Below are 23,587 nucleotides of genomic sequence, written 5' to 3'. Positions count from 1 at the left end.
TCTATTGTATTAAATCGTTGGTGGCACAGTGTGCCAACCACCATCGGCCCCCCCCTCCCTCTATAGCAGTAACAACATTGGTGGCAGTGTGCGGCCTCCCATTCCCCCCCCCCATCATTGGTGGCAGCGGAGTTCCGATCGGAGTCCCAGTTTAATCGCTCGGGCTCCGATCGGTAACCATGGCAACCAGGACGCTACTGCAGTCCTGGTTGCCATGGTTACTTAGCAATAGTACAACAGTAGAAGATTCATACTTACCTGCTTGCTGCTGCGATGTCTGTGAACGGCCGGGAGCTCCTCCTACTGGTAAGTGAAAGGTCTGTGCGGCGCATTGCTAAAGAACTGTCACTTACCAGTAGGAGGAGCTCCCGGCCGTTCACAGACATCGCAGCAGCAAGCAGGTAAGTATGAATCTTATACTGTTGTACTATTGCTAAGTAACCATGGCAACCAGGGCTGCAGTAGCTTCCTGGTTGCCATGGTTACCGATCGGAGCCCCAGCGATTAAACTGGGACTCCGATCGGAACTCCGCTGCCACCAATGATTGGGGGGGGGAAAAGGGAGGCCGCACACTGCCACCAATGTTGTTACTGCTATAGAGCTATAGAGGGAGGAAGGGGGGGCCGATGGGGGTTGGCACACTGTGCCACCAACGATTTATTACAATAGAGGGAGGGAGGGGGGGCGATGGTGGGCGCACACTGTGCCACCAACGATTTATTACAATAGAGGGAGGGAGGGGGGGCGATGGTGGGGGCACACTGTGCCACCAACGATTTATTACAATAGAGGGAGGGAGGGGGGGGCGATGGTGGGCGCACACTGTGCCACCAACGATATTCAAACTGGGGAGGGGGGGGGGTCTGCCCCCTGCTGCCTGGCAGCCCTGATCTCTTACAGGGGAATATGATAGTACAATTAACCCCTTTAGGTGCCGCACCTGAAGGGGTTAACTGTGCTATCATATCCCCCTGTAAGAGATCGGGTGCTGCCAGGCAGCAGGGGGCAGTCTTGTACAAAGTTTGCAGTGTATTCTAACTAGAAGCGTCCCCATCACCATGGGAACGCTTCTGTGTTAGAATATACTGTCGGAAATGAGTTTTCACGAAGTGAAAACTTAGATCAGAAAAAGCTTTTATGCAGACGGATCTTCGGATCCGTCTGTATGAAAGCAACCTACGGCCACGGATCACGGACACGGATGCCAATCTTGTGTGCATCCGTGTTCTTTCACGGACCCATTGACTTGAATGGGTCCGTGAACCGTTGTCCGTCAAAAAAATAGGACAGGTCATATTTTTTTGACGGACAGGATACACGGATCACGGCCTCGGCTGCAAAACGGTGCATTTTCCGATTTTTCCACGGACCCATTGAAAGTCAATGGGTCCGTGAAAAAAAACGGAAAACGGGACAACGGCCACGGGTGCACACAACGGTCGTGTGCAGGAGGCCTTAGAAGAAGATAACTGAGCCGATTGGAGTCGGGAAGGAATTTTTTTCCCCTTAAGTGGGGAAAATTGGCTTCAAAGTTGTTGTTTTTTGCCTTCCTCTAGATCAACTTGCAGGATGACAGGTCAAACTGGATGGACAAATGTCTTTTTTCTGCCTTATATACTGTCCATATATGTTACTATGATTGCCATATTTTATTCACTCTTTCTGCCTATTCTATCATAGCACTTAATAAATAAGAGCCTGGTTCCTATTTAGACATCTGCCTTACGTTACTTATTAGGTTCTGCAGTTCTGGATTCTCTTACTTGTGTCAACAACTACAAAACACACTGGCGGTGTCAATGGAAAATAAGTGCAGAAGCTCATGAACTGCTCCCCATGAACCTAATCTACTGGAGTGATGTGACCAGGTATTTCTTGTGTGAAAGACTTAAAAACTCCAGAGGAAGCTTTGGAAGCAATTATGGCTTTGTTTCATGATTGGACAGTAGCTAATGTTAGTTATCATTTGTGTAAGACCACTGGAAGATTCTACGGTACTCTGTTGGGCCAATCTGCTCATGAACCATGGGGATTTACATTGTGTCTGTGAAAGGTGTTGTCCGATGACGGTGCCTTGTCCACTTTCTTTTAAGACTATATGTACTTCATACTGATGGGTCTTCCACTTGGGACCCTCCTCCAAGAACCAGAGCAGAAAGCCGATGACGAGCAGAGGGTCTCCATGATGGACTAGAGCTGCTCATCTATTATGTGCACTGATATTGATCTCAATGGCTGCCATGTAATACTGCATTTCTCCTGCGGCTGCTGGCAAAGTGCATAGATTGCTGAATCTCTACTAGAAAAAAATCATCAGTGTGCCAGACATATGGGGATCAGTTGACCCCTTTAACTGGTACGCCTCCCGCCCAACCCTTCCAGGGGAAAACTGGGCTGTAGTCATGGTATCATGTCAAAATTGGGTGGAATTTCTAAATTTCCAGGAGACAATCACCATCCATAATCACCAGCACTCCTATAAGTATTAGCGAGAAATAACTTGAAACCCACCATACACAATTTGTTAAGCAGGGGAATTATATAAAGTAAGATCATAATTTCTATATTTTCTTTCTTCCCAATTGCAGCAGTGGAAGTCCGCTCTGTGAACCAGATGACTCTGGTGAGATAAAAGATGGGGAATTATATATGACTTGTCGAATAAATGAAAAGTTCATCTATACAATGACTACCACATACACCTTCCTACCAAAACGTGATGTGAGTAGAAATACTCACATCATCCCTAACTCAAATGGTAAGGTAATAGACAACAAATCCATAGGCAATGGAAAATAAATATTATATGTGATGCTGGCTGTAAAGATGAGCATGTGAATGAGAGAACTGTATTACAGAAATGAAGCTCCAGCCCCTATAACAGTACAGTGACACCACTTTGAAATGAACACCCAGTGGTCAATCAAAGAAGAGGCCCAATGTAAAAGGATAGTTTGCACTGATAAATTAGATTAGTGAATTAATGAAAATGAACTTCAGAATCCATTTGCTTAAAGGGAGTCTTTCGCCTATACTGACCATTATAGAACACTAACACCATTACCATATTAGAATGCTACTTACTGTTTAGCTGTCCGTTGCTTATTTTCTTTAAAAAAACACTTGTATTAAATATGCAAATTAGGTCTGAAGGTGCCCGGGGCGGCGTTCAAGCGGCCGGTGGCCAGGCCCCTCGTCGTTATTCATATGAAACCCCTCCCCTTTCACCCCTCTGGCCCACCCTGGGTACTTCAGAAATCCAGCGCCAGTGCCATTCACAAGATTCGCCGCACCTGCGCACTTCATTCCCCATTATGGGCAGAGGCACAAGAGCGTTTAATGCGCTTGTGCCGGAATGGGGAATGAAGTGCGCAGGCGTAGGAAATCTTGTGAATGGCGCTGGCGCTAGATTTTTGAAGGACCTAGGGCGGGCCAGAGGGGCGAAAGGGGAGGGGTTTCATATGAATAGCAACGAGGGGCCTGGCCACCGGCCGCTTGAACGCCGCCCCTGGGCACCTTCAGACCTAATTTGCATATTGAATAAAAGTGTTTTTTTAAGAAAATAAGCAACGGACAGCTAAACAGTAAGTAGCATTCTAATATGGGACTATAATGCTGGTAATGGTGTTAGTGTTCTATAATGGTCAGTATAGGTGAAATACTCCCTTTAAATGAGTTGCTTGAAAACAAGCATTGGGAGCTAGGATATGGAATCAATGTCCAATCTGTAAGGGTCTGACCATAGTGACTTCCACTAATGGCTAGGAAAGAGACATGCCATTACTTCTCCTGTCTATTCAGGAGGCCACATGGTTGGTCACCCCCACCAATCAGACATAGATGGCATATCCTCTCAATACACCATTGACTTCCTTGAAGAAAAAAATCTAACGCTAACCACATTTTTACCTGAACTAAATTGGAACCAAGACTGGTGGACTGGTATCTAAAGTCACCTGTCAATGATTTGGGAAAATTCACAAAATACAGCTATGGAAGGCTTGTAAAAGATGAACATTGTAGAAAGAAGGAGCACACCAGTTGCATATCGTCCATTAACAATAAATCATGTTTTGTTTATTTTCCAGTTCGGATGCTACCACCAGAAGGGTTAATGGTCCAAAAGTCTGGCTCAAGAAACAGTTCAATAACTCTACGCTGGAGGATGCCTGATAATGTTTCCTACCCTAGACTTCTACTGTACCAAATCGCATACTATAGAAAGGACTGGGAGACTTGGGAGGTATGCTTATAACTGCTATGGGGTCTGGGAGTTGGGTTGGGGGTGATGTGGAACCACATCAGTGCCAGTCATTGTCATACAGTGAAGAGATACAATAACAGCACCAGGCATAATACACAAGTGCAGTAATAGTAATGGACAAAGTGTATAGATAGCATAATACCAGCCACAGTGCATAAACACAAAAATAGTACCAGGCATAGTACATACACACAAAGATAATACCAGCCAAAGTGCATAGACAAAATAATAGTACCAGGCATAGTAAATAGACATAACAATAGAACCAGTCACATTGCATAGGCACAATAATAGCACAAGGCAAAGTACATAGAGAAAATAATAGTACCAGGTGTAGTACATAGACACAATAAAAGTACCAAGCACAGTGCATAGACACGATAATAGTACAAGGAAAATCACACAGACAAAATAATAGTACCAGGCATAGTACATAGACACAATAATAGTACCAGGTACAGTGCACAGACACAAGATTAGAACCAGACACAGACCCTTTTTGTAGAAAGGAAGCATTTAACCTCCACAATGTTGTATATCTTAAAGGGACACTGTCACCTAGATTTTGGGTATAGAGCTGCGGACATGCGCTGCTAGATCACCGCTCGTGAAAGTGAAGACAGGACAGCACCACTTGTTAGTCGACTTCTGTGTAAAATGGCGGCAGTGCTCGCAGTGCCAGACCCCGACCTGAGGGCCCCCTTGGTAGCCAAAAAAATAGATCACCGCTAGCACGTCCGCAATATACATTTCCCATAGCTCTCAGTGCTTTTATTTTGCTAAAAAAGGGATTTATATATATGTAAATGAGGCAAGTAAGGAACCCAAGGGGCTGTTACTTTTTTGTTACGTTTCAGGAGCCCAGCCATGCCCACTGTAAAGGGCGCCCAGCACCGCCTGCATCCTCCGAATCTCCTCCTTGCTCCCCGACATCACAAAGTTAGAGCGCCGTAATCTCGCGATGCGAGAGGTGGCGCATGCGCAGTGGGCACGCACAAAATTGCGGCGCTTCAACTATGTGACATCAGGGGAGTAAGGAGTAGATTCGGAGGATGCGGGGCGGTGCTGGCTTCTTCAAAGTGGCTGTGACTGGGCTCGTGAAACGTTAGTAACAGCCCCCTGGGCTCCTTACTTGCCTCATTTACATATATAAAAAATCTTTTTTTTAGCAAAATAAAAGCACTGAGAGCTATGAGGAATGTATATTGCGGACGAGCTAGCGACAATCTAGCAGCGCATGTCCGCAGCTCTATACCCAAAACCCAGGTGACAGTGTTCCTTTAATAATTGTCTCATTAGTGGGACTTTTCCTATTTGCAGGCGGTATATAATTTGAATCTTTACTTTTCAGGATGCAGCTGTACTTAATGTTATGGGAAAGACAGAAATCAGCTTCAGTCCTCAGCTTTTTGTTCCAGGGAGCACCTACCTATTCAGAGTCCGTTCTGTACCAGACCAAGAACAACTGTATCGGAGTGCCTGGAGTAACCATATAGCATGGATGATGCCCGAAGAAGGTATTTTTTGGACAAAACAGACATATAATCAAAGAGCAATACTACCAGTACAAACTAAAAACATATTCCCAGTTACTGCTCTGCAAATCTTATCACGACTGTTAGTGTATGTCCACACAGAATGGGTCAGCTGCAGATTATCCACAGCGGAAAATATCCACAGCGCATCTGCAGGTATTCCGAACAATCAGAACCAGATAGTATGGATCATGTTTCAGAATTCACAGCCTAATTGCTGTGGGTTTGCAAGGAATTTCACCCTCTGCATTGCAGATCTGAAATACACACCGCATGTAAAGTTATGTGTGGATTCCATTTCTGAAGCTTGCAGTGTGTGGATGTGATATTTCTTTTATCTGCAGTTTATCCAACACGTGGACAACATATTTCTGTATAACCAGGTAGATTTCGCATGTACGGTATGTAGTCTGTGAACCTGGGTTAAATATTCTGGTTTATCAGACAACCATAGAAAGGACAATGTTAGACCTTACAAACCTCAGTGGGTTATTGGAAAAGGAGGGTCAGACACAGCTGTGGAGACAGGGTGGTCGGAGGCCGGATTCCTACTGAGGATTGTCATCAAAGTCCTGGAGAACCTCTTTACTCTTTTCTAGATGTTATTTGTATTTATAGTCTCCCACCAAAGTGGTGTCAGCTGGGATATAGTGACCCTCCAGAACAAATGCTCAGAGGTTGTGCCATCTTAGCTGACCTGTTACATGTGCGCTTGGCAGCTGAAGACATCTGTGTTAGTTCCATGTTCATATGTGTCCGCATTACTGAGAAAAATTATGCCTTTAATATAAGCAAATGAGGCTTAAGGAGCAACGGGGGCAGCCCGGTACAAATCTGCTGATAGATGCCCTTTAATGAGGTCTGACACCCATCAAAACAAACTATTTTGTTGCTGTTGGCTGCACATTTCTCTACAAGAAAATGTTCTATCTACACACAGCCATTCAAATGAATAACTGTCTAAAGAATGAACCAGGTTAGAGAGTTACTGACCCTCCCCCTCTATGTTGTCCATATGCCCTTATATAACGTATGGAGAGGGGTTGTCTTGATGAAACAATTCCGTAAGTTACTTGTGAAATCGCCCACAAAAGTGATAAGCTCCCGTAGTGAGTCCTGTTCTACTGAAGGCTTCAGACGAGATTGTCTGCTGCTGGTCCTCATGTTGGTTCCTGTGGTGACCATCCCCATCATCATGTGAGCAGAAGTCCAGGACAAGTTTTTCTTTACTGTGTATACCCTAAAGTAAATTAAGTGATTAGCCAGCCCTAATGAATGCAGACTTATTATTCATGCTGTTATATGAAGGGTGAGGGACTCATAATGCAGTCTCAGCTGCTGTCATCTTCGGAAACCCGAGAGCCCCTGTGAATGGTATTGAATTATTGAATACTGATTACAGTAAACTACTACCTCCAACATAGGCCCTTGAATACATTAATGTCAATCCGTGTCTTTAACAAACTACCAAATTTCTGGAGACATCCACATACATGTAATGAAATCATGAAATCTCCTGATGAGTGACTCCCACCCGTGTCCATGCGTTGTGTTGGCAACTGGTAATGTACTCTGAAGACGTATAGTGCCCAAAGAGATATTATACATCAGTCATAGGGAAATTACACATTTCATTTTTTATTGTTAATTATTACTTATTTAGTTATTAGTTAGTTATTGATTTACCACACAACTCTTCAGAATGTGTTGTTTCCTCAGAGGACAGAGCTAGCCCTCAAAACCTGCACTGTGAATATGATGGCCTTACACAGATGAAGTGCAGCTGGGAAGTGAGAAAAGAGCTGAGGTCCATGTCCTATGTGTTATACTACACGGATGGTGCTGATTATGGTACAACCAAGACGTCTATTCATGAGTAAGTTATGAGTTTATTCAGAGATGTACTGTGGCTATGGGGGGTGCAGTCGTAGCAGCCGCACCTAGGCTCTGGTGCTTGAGATTGGCCCATGTTCCACATAAGAAGAAACCTGTGTTATAAATGGCATATGGTAGGTGAGTAAGGTGGTGCCTTATATGTCAATTGGTGTGTTCTGTGCCCTTAAGGTGATAATGCTGTGTAGTTGTAGGCACACAGGTTCGTTGAGGTTAGGGGTCACACGTGCCAATGCACTAGTGTTGCACATCACAGGTTGTGTCTAGATGGGGCTAGTAATGGGATGGGTTTGCACTCGGGACTGGCGGTGCACGTAGAAGGGATGCATTTCTCGTCTTTTCAAAAAGCAAGTAATCCCAGCACTGGCTCTTCTTCACTTCAATATGCTGAGAAAGGATCAGGATGGGCCAAAATGTGTCCTAATGTAACGATTTATGTTATGGGAATAAAAGCACATTGAATTGAAGAAGCGCTAATGCAGGGTTTACTTGCTTTCAGGGGCGTAACCAGCAATTTTTTTAATGAGCCTTTCTCCCCCAGCAACTTCTTCACAACTCCCGACTCCTGTGCAGCCCCCACTCCTGTGACTAGTCAAGATTGCCCTCTCAGACGAGGCCCGGCAGCCGGTCCGTCCATTTCCTACAATGTCACTGTATATAATGTCATTGTGTACATACTGCTTAGGGGACCCTGACAGTAAAATCTGTTACTGTAGTTCTCCTCCTAAGTGGGCCCCTTCTGAGTTCAGGTTCCAAAGCAGCCGCTTCCCCTGCTTCCCCTATAGCTACGCTCCTGCTTGCTTTCTAGATGAGGCTAGGTCATAAATAGGAGGAGCTCCCAGCTCCTAATGGTCAGTCAATGTATGGCACAGTGCTGTTGACCTAAGGCACACCTGCCTGAGCTAGCTACCATTGAGGAGGATTTGTGGCTTTAGTTGGGCCTGCTGAGAAGAGTAGTGACCCTGAGATGCAACAGGGTGGTTATGGACCACTGCCTTTACCATAGACCTGCTGTGGACTTGTAACGGTCAGCAGAGGAAGAGACCGTAGAGCAGGACTCAAGTACAGTGCAGCAGACAAGGAGGCTGAAGTAGAAACCGGCTTTATTAAAAGAGAACTCTAACTGCCGGAGAAGCAGATTTACAATATGAACAGCTTGGGAATTCACAATAAAGATAATGGAAATTTGCATAAAGAACACAAATGAATCACAAACACAAGTACAGACAATAGCAGGCTACTCTCTTCTAGGTAGTCCTATCTGTCCCCGCTACCCGGGGTGCACCTCTACGGTGCACTAAACTAAATCCTATTCCACTATGCCCTAGCTCAGGTTAGCATCAGTGCACTCACAGTTCGGTGTCCGCACATGCAGGCAGGTACAGTCTGGGTCCCGATCTGGTTGCTTGCTTGCTTGATTGCTTGCTTCAGCGTGGCTCAGCTCTGGCCTCTCTTTGTAGTCTCTGTAACTCTGGTTAGAGATAATCAGCAGCTCTGGACGTGTAATCAGGCAGGGCCTGGAATTCACTCACAGTTCCTCTGGTAAGTGCCTCACACTACAGCAGTCTCTCTTCTACACCAGGACACATCAGCTCAGTCAGAGAGCAAACACACTCTAATGTCCCAGATACTGTGTCAGCAGGCAGGGAGCAATCACTCTAATCTTCCCTGTGGATCTCCCTCTCAGTGCACAGCATCCTTCTTCCTGTGTACTCAGACACCTTCAGCCCAGGCTCTCTGCTCAGCCCGGGAAAAACACTTAACTCCTTGTCCTCTGGAAACAACTCCTCTCACTGTCCTACTCAGCCACAGTGGCCTCTGGTGGCTGGAGGGAAACATGACAGTTTGCTATATATATATATATGTGTTGGAAATGTTGCTGGATGATCAGGGCTGCCTCTTACAGACTTCTGTCACTGATTGGACCTGTTGAAAAAAGTACTTGCTCCAAAGATAGACATAACCCTGGATAATGCAAGTGGTTCTGGAGTCCTGGACCAGGGGTGTAACTACCATAGTGGCAGACCATGTGACTGCTATGGTGCCCTCTTCTACTGGAGGTGAAAACTTGGTCAGGACTCTACCCTCTAAAGTAACAACTTTTAGCAAATGAAGTAGTGTAAATATGGCTCAAGGGTCATTGAAAAGGGTTTAGGCAGAAACCCTTCTGTCCTGTGTGGGGGGGCCTGGATTGATCCTTGCTATGGGCCCTTACTTCTCTACGTACGCCACTGTCCTGGACCACTTCCAGCCTACAGACTACAATGTGGGTAGACTTTTGGGGGTAGGATGCGGACCCCTTGGCTTCAATGATGTCCGTTCCGTGGCCCCGCAAAAAAAAAAAATTGAACATGTTCTATTCTTGCCCATATTACGGATAAGGATAGGACAGTTCTATAGAGGGCAGGACGTTCTGTTCTGCAAAATGCGGAACACACATGGCTGGTATCCGTGTTTTGCGGATCCGCAAAAAGAAAATTGCACTGGGGCTCAGGAGCTTATGGAGTTTATTCATGTTTGTAAATCTCTTTGAAAATCTACAACTGTATGCAGGAGCCTGTCATTTTCTAGTTGTGTAAATTCATATATAACATCTTTGATAAGCTCTATCCTTTTTGATGTTACACCAAATTACTGTAAAGTTGCAGAAATCAATGAATGTTGGGACATGTAGTTACATAATTCTAGCTCTTTTCTTTAATAGAGGATGTGTGTCTTTTTGTGCAGGAGGAAGCCATGCAATAACCTGTCACGTCAAATGAAAGATGGAACTCCTTACATACTGTACAGTTGTACATTCCAAATCCCATCTTCTCAAGCAAACAGATCTTTTCATATTCAAGTCCAACCACAGGAGGAACTGAGAAATTTCAGACCTTATGAACATAGTGAGTTATCTTCTACTTATATGGTACTGTGATATAGTGATAGAAAATGTGTGAAATGTTATAATACACTGTATGGTTGTACACTCCTTACTCATATTATCCTGATCATATCTCAGTTAGACTACTGCAACATCTTCACGTTCCACTGCTGTCTTTGTCTCCTCTCCTTGTCTGGTCCTCACATTCTCGTCTCCAGGACTCCTCCTGTTGTATCTGCTTTCAGGACTCAATACCCCAACCCATAGGACTATTTCCTACCCTTTAAGCTTTCGGAAGCAACCAAGATACTCACCTCTTCAGACAAGCGTACGACCTACCTCTCCAGTAGCACAACATACATAATTCTTATATAGTTCCTACCGACCCCTCTTCTGTCTCTTTCTCCTGTTACCTTTAGATGGCAGGCTCCTAGGGACAGAGCCTTTTTTTTCTTTTATAATGGCCTCTGTCATTCTTTTGTCATTTACATTATTTTCTCATTACACTGTTTTATACATATGTTTACATATTCTATTTTACATGAATAGCACCATTGAAGTAATCTCCCATTGTAGAGCCACAAACTCTACCAACGGTACCTGGTGGTATCGGTTCATTCAGAACAATTCTGATATTTATCATATTCAAGGTGGACCGTGTTGCTGAGATGATTGATGACCACATATGGTCCATTTAGGACAGACTCCAGTGAATGGTTTTATCTGCCAACAGATCTGGATCTGTGTACAGATAAAGCACTGGTTAATTTGACACTTGCGCTGCATTAAAAAGACTTAAGATACCATAGACGTTATCTTGGCTTTCAATGGCTTTTGTTGTGTTAAGTGTCAGTTTAAAGTCTACTGCAATTATGTATTTAATGCACTCTAATGCACTTTAAGTGTTGCATTAAAGACTGCTACAACTGTAGGTTGGCATTTCAAAATTTTGGTATAGTGGAGATATGACCCTATATAAGTTTTCAGCCATTTATGGCAAGAGTCATTGAAAAACACAAAAATCTACTTAATTAAAAAAATAATTAATATATAGTCTCAAAAAACACACAACCCAATACACCCATCCCACGCCATCCTGGTGCTGTAAGCAAAGAAAGCAAAAAAACAACAACTCATAGCTATAAACTGCATTAAACAAGTCTTAAATCACAGCAACTACATTTATTCTTATCATCCTATCATCTAACCCATTAAAGGGACTGTATCGTTAGGATATGCCACCAATGTCAGATAGGTGCGGGTCTCCAAAATGGAACACCCATTTGTGAGCCACGGATGCATGACCCCCTCCATTAATCTCTATGGGACTGCCGAAAAATAACCGAGTGCTGGCTCGGCTATCTCTGGCCGTCCTGTAGAAGTAAATAGAGCTCTCCATTTGCTTCTATAGGACTTCCGAAAATAGCTGAGCATGCCCGTTCTGGAGATAGGTGCACGTCCGGCAACTATCTGACACTAAGGGGGATCAAAGACATTTTAAAAAATAGCCCTACATCCAAAGAAAAGGCAATTTATACACACATGATAAATCCCCAAGAATATAAAAAGACTAAATCAAGAATAATTATAACTATAGATGAGCAAAGTTTAGAAAAATTTGATTTGCCAGCTTCACAGTACTTTTTTATTTCATTTATTTCACTTTTTCATTTTTTTTTTTTTTTTTTGCATTATTTTTTTTTTACTTTTTTTTTATGAAAAACAGTCAGGGCAGTATGGGGTTAATTCAGAGAGTGCAGGCTTATAATTCATTTTATGGACCAGCATGAGGTGCTCTCATATGAAGAAGAGAGCTCCCCTGCCAGCCTTTACAACAATTTATATTGCGATGGATTGTTGCAGCACCCTGCTACAATGATGCCAAGCAGTGAGACCGCTTCTGCTGGTTTCGGCAGACTTACTGTGATCGCAGCTGTCTAATGAGGCAGATCGCAATTTAACCAGAAACTTTTATATGTCGGGTTACAGTTAAGAGCCACTTCTTATATTTAGTTTAACACATTAGTGTATTTTCATGTCTTCTAGTTCAGACTGACCCTCCCACACATCTCCGGCTAAAGGAACCGATACACCATAAATACAAGTTGGGGTGGAGTCCACCAGAGGTTGCATATTCCACCATCAAGCTGACGTACCAGTTGTACTACTGGAAGCAAGTAATCCCGCAGATTATTATCACTTTATCTGTACTTTTCTGGTGGTGATTCTGACAAATTTGTTGCCGTTATATCTGTAGAGTGACTATAATCATTGTCATTATACCTGTAGATTCATACTTTATACCTGTAGAGTGACTCTCGTCACTGTCATTTTAGCTATAGTGACTTTTTATACCTGTAAAGTAATTGCTATTATAATTGTAGAGTGATACTTTATACATGTAGAGTGAATGTTCATTGTCATTATACCTGCAGAGTGACTCTTTATACCTGTAGAGTGACTACAGTAATTGCTATTATACTTGCAGAGTGATACTTTATATCTGTGGCATGACTGTTCATTGCCATTATACCTGTAGAGTGATACTTTATACCTGTAGTGTGAAAGTAGTGATTGTCACTGTACCTGTAGAGTGATACTTTATACCTGTAATGTGACTGTAGCCATTGTCACTCTACCTGTAGAGTGACACTTTATACCTGTAGGGTGCCTCTAGTCATTGTCATTATATACTATGTAAGGTGGCACTATTAATCGTGTTTTTACCTGTAGGGAGATGAAGAATGTCCTGATCTCTTACTGGTTAATGTGTCTGGTAATGTGCCTGAATATTACATTCCAAATTCTGAACTATTGAGCTCAACTAATTACATAGCTAAGGTGCGAGCAAAGCCTGATGATGGTTCTGGATACAATGGGCCATGGAGCGACTGGAGTCAGAGCTATTCATGGACAACTGACACAGGTGAGGTCAATTGCTGACATGATGTCCACATTATATCCTCTTTACCTCTAATTAATGGTCATGTAACGCTTCAAAGAATAATAATAATCATAACATACATAGTAACAGTCTCATTGTTCTCTTCACACAACAGCCACTAATCTATATTTGGCAGGGGACAAAAAATAATTTGGTGGCCAAATCTACAGTAGAGTATGCTGCCTCCTACTGGTCATTGGAAGTTGGAATGTGGCCTATTTTAATGTATAGCTAGTTTCTTGTCCCATAGACAATTTAATTTATTAAGAGGCCTTCAGATCATCCCTAATGACAGATATCAGGATCCACATGTTAGTTTTAAAGGTTATGTACCTTTAGGGCAATTTTTTTAAATTATTGCATTGTACTCATTTTGAGCTAAAAATAATCATTTTTTCAATTGGTCTTTATTAAAAATATGGAGCCCTTTTTTCTGTACAGAGCTGAGATGCTCTAGAAGCAACCTCTGAATTTTCATTTTTTTTTCTTCTGTCATTTGGGGAACTGACAGGCTCCTTATCTCTGATCTCTGAGCTCCTAAACACACATTATAGCTCAGTTCTTATCTTACTGATAAGGCCCCATGCACACGGCCGTGTTTCACAGCCGTGTGCGGGCCGTGGAACCGCGGCCTGGATCCCTCCTGAGAGCAGGAGCGCACGGCGTCACTGGTTGCTATGACGCCGTGCGCTCCCTGCTGCCGCCGCAATACAGTAATACACTGGTATGATCTATACCAGTGTATTACTGTACTGTGCCGGCAGCAGGGAGCGCACGGCGTCATAGCAACCAGTGACGCCGTGCGCTCCTGCTCTCAGGAGGGATCCAGGCCGCGGTTCCACGGCCCGCACACGGCTGTGAAACACGGCCGTGTGCATGGGGCCTAAGAATGTGGCTTAAATAAGTGTTTATGACCTCTTAGTAGTTTAGAGAGAAGTTTTATTAGATGACCCGTAGAGATGAGGGAATCAAAGGTGACGAAGTGGAATTCAATCCGAATTTCAGAAAAATTCGATTTGCACCGAATCCGAATTAACTCACGCTTCATGGTAACGAATCACATTTTTTAATGGCTGCTGCACGTGTTAAGACATCGAACAAGGAACTCTGGAAATGAGGGATCACCCACAATGCCGCACCGACTGGAGATCCTAATTGCCATTATACAGCTCTGTAATTCCAGCAAAACATTCTTGTTATTGGGGTGCAAGTGTTGTTTGATGCAGCCATTAACAGGGTTTATTACAAGAAAATATTTATATGTCTTATTTGCCCTTGTGCGGTACAGTTATATGTTCTAAAGCATTTTGTGGCTTGTATTAGTAGGAAAAAAAGGACTTATTAGCGAGAGTGAGAAAATTACAGCCCTTTTTGGCATGTATTAGTGGCACAAAAATATATATTATCTGCCGTTCAGCAGTACAGTATATTCTAAACCACTTTTTGGTGTGTATTAGTGGCAAAAAAAATATATTATTTGCCGTTCAACGGTGTAGTTATATGTTCTGAAGCCTTTTGTGGCGTGTATAAGTGGAAAAAATAAGGGCCTATTTGCCATTCAGTGGTGAAGTTATATGTTCTAAAGTGCTTTTTGGTGTGTATTAGTGGCAAAAAAATATATATTGTTTGCCTTCAGCGGTGCAGTTATATGTTCTAAAGCCTTTTGTGGAGTGTATAAGTGGAAAAAAGTAAGGGCCTATTTGCCGTTCCATGGTGCAGTTATATGTTCTAAAACACTTTTTGGCTTGTATTAGTGGCAAAAAACTATATATTTGCCAATCAGCGGTTCAGTTATATGTTCTAAAGCCCTTTTTGGCGTGTATTAGTGGCAAAAAAGTATATATTATTTGCCGTTCAGCAGTGCAGTTAAATGTTCTAAAGCCCTTTTTGGCGTGTATTAGTGGAAAAAATATATATATATTTGCTGTTCAACGGTGCAGTTATATGGTCTAAAGCCTTTTGTGGCATGCATAAGTGGAAAAAAATAAGGGCCTATTTGTCGTTCAGCGGTACAGTTATATGTTCTAAAGCCCTTTTTGGCGTGTATTAGTGGGGGAAAAATGGGCTTATTAGCCGTTGTGTGGAGAAGTGAGAAAGTTACAGACTTTTTAAGGGGGTTTTAATTTCCTTTTTATTTATTTAATTGATTTAACAGTATGTCAGACAGAGAAGTGCCAGGCCCTGCACAGGGGACTGGCAGAGGCCTAAATGTTTCTGGTGCAGGTACAGGTCTGAGCTCCCGGTGTCATCTAGCGGTCATGTCTTGACCAGCAACCCAGCGGTTTATGGTGACATCAGACATCCCCAGCCATGAGTCGGTGGGTTCGTCAGACACAACCCTTAATTGGCATGGCCCAGGAGCAGGCTCTGTGCTCTCACCTGTCCTCAACCTGCCTCTGTCCTTTTCTGTTCCCTCTGCCAGACAAGTATTATATGCTGTGGGCTCAGCTCCACTATACAGTGAGTACGAGCTACTAGAGGACAGTCAGCAGCTACTGGCCAGCCAAGATGTGGAGGAGATATCCGCTGCTTCCTCCGGTGGACGAGCAAGTAGTGATGAGGAGAGTGGCGTGGGAGCAGGCGTTGCGAGCGGTCAGGCTCCTGACCCAGAGACCATTGAGGAGGACCTTAGTGACGTGCAAACAGTACTCAATGATGATGGTGTAGCTGATTGCACTTGGGAGCCTGGTGAATAAGGGGCTTCATCATCATTGGGAGTAGATGGTGGCAGCTTCTCCGTGAGGCAGCGGCGGAGCCAGCAACTCGCTAGCGTGGCCGGAAGTCAGCAGGGTGATAGCAGTGGGACGTCGGGAGCCAAACGTGCCCGGGGTAGACCACCCGCTTCGCACGAGCCTACCTGCCCGGAAAGTAGTGGAGCAGGGGCTCAAGGAAGTAGCGGCGGGAGCAGTCAGTCAGTGCGTAGTGTTGGGGGTAAAATCACCTACTCGGCGGTGTGGGAGTTTTTTGTTAAGCCGCCGGAGGAGGTGAACATGGCCATTTGTAGAATCTGTGGACAGAAGGTGAAACTTGGCCAGGGTGCCAATGTTTGCACCACGGCCCTGCGTCAACATAAGCAGTGTCACCATAAAGTGGTCTGGGAGAACCGTGGCTCCGATGTGGTTGTCCAGCCTCCCGCAGCAACCGCTGCATCATCCAGTGGCACGCACCCGATTTCAGGCAGTCAAGGCTCCACCACCTCAGCTGAAGGGAGCTGTCTGTCCTTCCCATCATCTGCTGGTCCTGATGCTCCTACTTCTCCTCCTACTCCTCATCAGCCATTCCGTCAGCAATCGATCACCGAAGCGATTGCCAAGAGACAACAGTATGCGTGCACTCATCCAACGGTGCAGAAGCTGAATGTGCTCCTGGCCAAGTTGCTGGTGCTGCAGTCCCTCCCTTTCCAAGTGGTGGACTCTGCACCTTTCAGAGAACTGATGGCTTGTGCCGAGCTGGGGTGGAGAGTTCCCAGCCGTTATTTATTTGCCAAAAAGGCGGTACAAGCTCTGTACACGTATGAAGAACAGAAGGTGGGCCAGTCCTTGAGTCTGTCAGTGTCTTCAAAAAGTGCACGGCAGCGCCGACATGTGGAGCTGTAAACTATGGTCAAGGACAATACATGTCCTTTACGCACTGGGTGAATGTGGTTCCTGCACAGCCACACCAACATCTTGGCCAGGTGATGCCGCTTCCACCTCCATGTTCTCATGCCGTTGGCCCTGCAACAATATCCACCTCTACCTCCTCATCCTCCACCATGTCCTTAGCCTCCACTGCAGGGACAATTAAGAGTGCCCCTCCAGCATAACACATGTGCAGGGCACGGCGGTGTCATGCTGTTCTGAACCTCGTTTGCCTGGTTGAACGGAGTCACATAGGGGAGAAACTGCTCAGTGTCCTTCATCAACAAATCGAATCCTGGCTTTCTCTGCTACAACTCAAAATCAGAACCATGGTGACCGACAAAGGAAAGAACATGGTGTTGGCGGTGCGTCAAGGAGGGCTGAGCCATGCGCCCTGCATGTCACACCTGATTAATCTGGTTGTTAAGCGGTTCCTCAAGTCTTCCACCCATCTGCAAGACATCCTAAAAATGACCAGGAAACTTTGCATGCACTTCAGCCACACGTACACCGCAAAGCACACCATCCTTGAGCTGCAGTGGCAGAACGACATCCCCCAACATAGGCTGATATGCGATGTTTCCACCCGTTGGAATTCCACCCTCCATATGTTGGACTGACTATCAGTCACCGGGACAACGGGATGAACAATGTCATTCCAATGCTTCATGTCCTGGAACAGATGCTGGTAAATCTGGCTGGTCAGGGGACTGGAGACGTGGCGCCTAGATCTCATGGCCACATGAGCCCTGTGGGGGCTGAACTGGAGGAGGACATTGGAGCACAAGCAATGTGTAGCGAAATGGGTGTTTTTTCTACACAGGTGACACGAGAGGAGGAGCAGGAGCAGTCAGAGAATCTACAGGGTAATGAGGAAGACGAGGCAGAGGACCCAGAAACACTGTGGCAGTATGCAATGGAGATGGAGGCAGGGAGTCCCTCCGTGTCACTTGCACAAATGGTCCGATGCATGCTCACTTGCTTGCGTAGTGGCAGCTGAATTGTCACCATTCGGCAGGGATGACTTCTGGCTCTCCATCTTGTTGGGGGCCTTTTTATACCCGCTGAGAGAGAGGACAAACTGAACTACTATAGAGACACCCTATGTAGTCAGTTTGCCGCTGCCTATCTTCACCATCGTCCATCCTCTCGCATGTCTGACTGGGGGGGCCCTCTGTCCTCACGTGCCTCTGCCATTGCTGTTTTGGCAGGGTGGGGGTAGGAGCAGTTTCATCAGCAGCAACTTAAGTCTAGAGTCGCTGATGAGCAGCTTTCTTAAGCCGCCTAGTGAAGAAACTACTCACCAGCAGCAGGTAGACATAGAGAACCTGAACCAGCAGGTGGTGGCATACTTGGACAGCACCCTGCCACCCCAAGTTGAAGATTCGCTGGACTACTGGGCAGCCAAACTGGCTGGGCAGCCAAACTTCTTCTTGACGCTAACATTGACCTGTAAGGCTGAGTTCACACTTAAAGGGGTTCTGCACTTTGTTTAAACTAATGATCTACCCTCTGGATAGATCATCAGCTTTTGATCGGCGGGGGTCCGAGACCCAGGAACCTCGCCGATCAGCTGTTTGAGAAGGCAGCGGCGCTCCAGCAGCGCCTCGGCCTTCTCACTGTTTACCGCTGGCCCAAACAAAGTGCAGAACCCCTTTAAGTTATTTGGTCAGTTTTGGCCCCATGACTGCCCAAATAAGTTAGGTGTGCAGTGGTTCTAAGAGCGACGCTTATCATCTGCATGTCATACTGACTCACAGTATTCTTTCACTATCATAGCAGACTCCCTATGAGTGTTACTTGATTTCAGGCAGTCAAGGCTCCACCACCTCAGCTGAAGGGAGCTGTCTGTCCTTCCCATCATCTGCTGGTCCTGATGCTCCTACTTCTCCTCCTACTCCTCATCAGCCATTCCGTCAGCAATCGATCACCGAAGCGATTGCCAAGAGACAACAGTATGCGTGCACTCATCCAACGGTGCAGAAGCTGAATGTGCTCCTGGCCAAGTTGCTGGTGCTGCAGTCCCTCCCTTTCCAAGTGGTGGACTCTGCACCTTTCAGAGAACTGATGGCTTGTGCCGAGCTGGGGTGGAGAGTTCCCAGCCGTTATTTATTTGCCAAAAAGGCGGTACAAGCTCTGTACACGTATGAAGAACAGAAGGTGGGCCAGTCCTTGAGTCTGTCAGTGTCTTCAAAAAGTGCACGGCAGCGCCGACATGTGGAGCTGTAAACTATGGTCAAGGACAATACATGTCCTTTACGCACTGGGTGAATGTGGTTCCTGCACAGCCACACCAACATCTTGGCCAGGTGATGCCGCTTCCACCTCCATGTTCTCATGCCGTTGGCCCTGCAACAATATCCACCTCTACCTCCTCATCCTCCACCATGTCCTTAGCCTCCACTGCAGGGACAATTAAGAGTGCCCCTCCAGCATAACACATGTGCAGGGCACGGCGGTGTCATGCTGTTCTGAACCTCGTTTGCCTGGTTGAACGGAGTCACATAGGGGAGAAACTGCTCAGTGTCCTTCATCAACAAATCGAATCCTGGCTTTCTCTGCTACAACTCAAAATCAGAACCATGGTGACCGACAAAGGAAAGAACATGGTGTTGGCGGTGCGTCAAGGAGGGCTGAGCCATGCGCCCTGCATGTCACACCTGATTAATCTGGTTGTTAAGCGGTTCCTCAAGTCTTCCACCCATCTGCAAGACATCCTAAAAATGACCAGGAAACTTTGCATGCACTTCAGCCACACGTACACCGCAAAGCACACCATCCTTGAGCTGCAGTGGCAGAACGACATCCCCCAACATAGGCTGATATGCGATGTTTCCACCCGTTGGAATTCCACCCTCCATATGTTGGACTGACTATCAGTCACCGGGACAACGGGATGAACAATGTCATTCCAATGCTTCATGTCCTGGAACAGATGCTGGTAAATCTGGCTGGTCAGGGGACTGGAGACGTGGCGCCTAGATCTCATGGCCACATGAGCCCTGTGGGGGCTGAACTGGAGGAGGACATTGGAGCACAAGCAATGTGTAGCGAAATGGGTGTTTTTTCTACACAGGTGACACGAGAGGAGGAGCAGGAGCAGTCAGAGAATCTACAGGGTAATGAGGAAGACGAGGCAGAGGACCCAGAAACACTGTGGCAGTATGCAATGGAGATGGAGGCAGGGAGTCCCTCCGTGTCACTTGCACAAATGGTCCGATGCATGCTCACTTGCTTGCGTAGTGGCAGCTGAATTGTCACCATTCGGCAGGGATGACTTCTGGCTCTCCATCTTGTTGGGGGCCTTTTTATACCCGCTGAGAGAGAGGACAAACTGAACTACTATAGAGACACCCTATGTAGTCAGTTTGCCGCTGCCTATCTTCACCATCGTCCATCCTCTCGCATGTCTGACTGGGGGGGGCCCTCTGTCCTCACGTGCCTCTGCCATTGCTGTTTTGGCAGGGTGGGGGTAGGAGCAGTTTCATCAGCAGCAACTTAAGTCTAGAGTCGCTGATGAGCAGCTTTCTTAAGCCGCCTAGTGAAGAAACTACTCACCAGCAGCAGGTAGACATAGAGAACCTGAACCAGCAGGTGGTGGCATACTTGGACAGCACCCTGCCACCCCAAGTTGAAGATTCGCTGGACTACTGGGCAGCCAAACTGGCTGGGCAGCCAAACTTCTTCTTGACGCTAACATTGACCTGTAAGGCTGAGTTCACACTTAAAGGGGTTCTGCACTTTGTTTAAACTAATGATCTATCCTCTGGATAGATCATCAGCTTTTGATCGGCGGGGGTCCGAGACCCAGGACCCTCGCCGATCAGCTGTTTGAGAAGGCAGCGGCGCTCCAGCAGCGCCTCGGCCTTCTCACTGTTTACCGCTGGCCCAAACAAAGTGCAGAACCCCTTTAAGTTATTTGGTCAGTTTTGGCCCCATGACTGCCCAAATAAGTTAGGTGTGCAGTGGTTCTAAGAGCGACGCTTATCATCTGCATGTCATACTGACTCACAGTATTCTTTCACTATCATAGCAGACTCCCTATGAGTGTTACTGCCAGGCACAGTGTTCTACACCACTATAAAGACTCTCTGCTGCCAGGAAATAGCAGTTTTTAACGCGATTCGCCACAAATAAATTCAGATTGAACCAAATTTTTTTGAAAAATTCGGCGGACCGGCCGAATCGCATTTTGGAGAAATTCGTTCATCTCTAATGACAGGCACAAAGTGAAAGTAAAAGTACCAGTCACACAGCTAGAAAACAGCTAGTTAACCCTTTGTGACAGAACAGCTCAATATTTTTAATAAAGGCCAATTGAAAATGTGATTTTTAGCAAAAACTGAGTTAAATGCCTTAAACATGGTGGACGCTTTTGTTTAGATGTGTCTGGCAGCAGCTTGTCTCCCTTCACCTATTGAGATGAAGAAAGTTTTTACAATGTATAATGGGAGAACAAATCTAAATATTAATAGCTGATGCTTAATTTTTTTCTCTCACATTCATGTTTTTTTCTTTTCTTCCAGCCATGAATACAGTGGCCATAGGTGTTACTACATTTATTACTTCTGTAGGATTCTTGCTTGGCTTGTATTTTGGGATTACGTATTTCAAAAGGTGAGGAATTTATTCTGATTGCCGTATTTGGTTTGGTAAAGGATTTTCTTCCCGGTATAGGTCTTCCACTGGATCAATATGATAGCATTACAGGTTGACACTGATGGACCAGTGTCTTTTTTCAACCTTATCAACTGTGTAACTATCACACACGCTAAGCAAAATGTGTGGGTGCAGCACGTTCAATCTCTTTAGCAATAAATATCTATATAATCATGACTTAAAGGCCTATTCCCTTCTCAGTCTTTCATGGATAAGTTGGGAATAATCACAGTAACCAGCAGGTGGTCAGAGTTATGGAAACATCTGGACAGCTGGCGGTCTGCTGATTCCAATTACTTCCATAGCAGTGAATGGGAGCTACTCGGGCTTACTGTGGTTATTTCCATCTCAAGCATGAAAGACCGATTGGGAATAACCCTTTAATGGTTTCTGCACTGTTGTGGATCTATTGGGCAGAAACTGGTTTCATGTAGATTCTATTCCCAACAGAGTTGGGAAGATGGCAAACAGAGTTTGGTACCTAGTGGAATCTTTAACTTTTGTCTTAGGCCTCTGAGTAGAGTTGAGCGAACACCTGGATGTTCGGGTTCGAGAAGTTCGGCCGAACTTCCCGGAAATGTTCGGGTTCGGGATCCGAACCCGATCCGAACTTCGTCCCGAACCCGAACCCCATTGAAGTCAATGGGGACCCGAACTTTTCGGCACTAAAACGGCTGTAAAACAGCCCAGGAAAGGGCTAGAGGGCTGCAAAAGGCAGCAACATGTAGGTAAATCCCCTGCAAACAAATGTGGATAGGGAAATGAATTAAAATAAAAATTAAATAAATAAAAATTAACCAAAATCAATTGGAGAGAGGTCCCATAGCAGAGAATCTGGCTTCCCGTCACCCACCACTGGAACAGTCCATTCTCAGATATTTAGGCCCCGGCACCCAGGCAGAGGAGAGAGGTCCCGTAACAGACAATCTGGCTTCATGTCAGCAGAGAATTAGTCTGCATGTCATAGCAGAGAATGAGGCTTCACGTCAGCCACCACTGCAACAGTCCATTGGCATATATTTAGGCCCAGCAAACAGGCAGAGGAGAGAGGTCCCGTAACAGAGGATCTGGCTTCATGTCAGCAGAGAATCAGTCTTCATGTCATAGCAGAGAATCAGGCTTCACGTCACCCACCACTGCAACAGTCCATTTTCATAAATTTAGGCCCAGCACCCAGGCAGAGGAGAGAGGTCCCGTAACAGACAATCTGGCTTCATGTCAGCAGAGAATTAGTCTGCATGTCATAGCAGAGAATGAGGCTTCACATCAGCCACCACTGCAACAGTCTGCAACACGCCAGACCTGCAGGGTATGATGAAGTGAGGTCACGGTTATGGGCAATCGAGGGTACTCACTATATTTGAAGAACCCTGGGCAGGCGCGTGGCAGTGAAGGAGAGGTAGACACAGTTCCTCTGGGGCACGCTCTGTAGATAGGGACCAGGCCTGATGGTAGTTGAGGTGCCCTGGATGTTACAGGTATTTTGTGTGCCTGGGGCAAGGTCCCTGTGGTATTCGTGACGCCAGTGCCTTCGGACGGTGGCACGCCGGTTGGTGGTTGGAATGATGAAGGTACACAAGTATGCAGTGAACCAAACGTAAACTTTACTGGACAATCCAACTTTGTACAGCAGGTGTAGCACAGTCTTTATATTACAGTTCCACAAAGGGGCTTATTCACAATATGGCAGGCAATAGTCATGCAAGATACGCTGAGGGTAAACTTTACAAGCACTAGGCAGCAGGTTGTACCTTTCTCAGAATCAATGTACAGTGTCCCTTCTAGAACTCCTGCTCTGGCTTTAT

At 45.5% G+C, this 23,587-nt stretch overlaps 1 protein-coding gene across 1 annotated transcript in view; it reads left to right on the top strand.

The window, feature by feature from the left end:
• CSF2RB (colony stimulating factor 2 receptor subunit beta) overlaps nt 1–23,587 on the top strand; it is a 78,631-nt gene that overhangs the window by 4,276 nt on the left and 50,768 nt on the right. The window contains exons 3-11 of the mRNA XM_044300460.1: nt 1,740–1,869; nt 2,590–2,759; nt 4,090–4,244; nt 5,617–5,782; nt 7,520–7,676; nt 10,421–10,581; nt 12,606–12,736; nt 13,293–13,485; nt 21,650–21,740. Of these exons, the coding sequence (XP_044156395.1) occupies nt 1,740–1,869; nt 2,590–2,759; nt 4,090–4,244; nt 5,617–5,782; nt 7,520–7,676; nt 10,421–10,581; nt 12,606–12,736; nt 13,293–13,485; nt 21,650–21,740 (1,354 nt within the window). The remainder of the gene's footprint in view (nt 1–1,739; nt 1,870–2,589; nt 2,760–4,089; nt 4,245–5,616; nt 5,783–7,519; nt 7,677–10,420; nt 10,582–12,605; nt 12,737–13,292; nt 13,486–21,649; nt 21,741–23,587) is intronic.

Source organism: Bufo gargarizans, chromosome 7, assembly GCF_014858855.1.
Source record: "Bufo gargarizans isolate SCDJY-AF-19 chromosome 7, ASM1485885v1, whole genome shotgun sequence".
NCBI lineage: Eukaryota > Metazoa > Chordata > Amphibia > Anura > Bufonidae > Bufo > Bufo gargarizans.
Note: the sequence above shows the minus strand (reverse complement) of the source record. Positions and strands in the feature narration are given on the sequence as shown.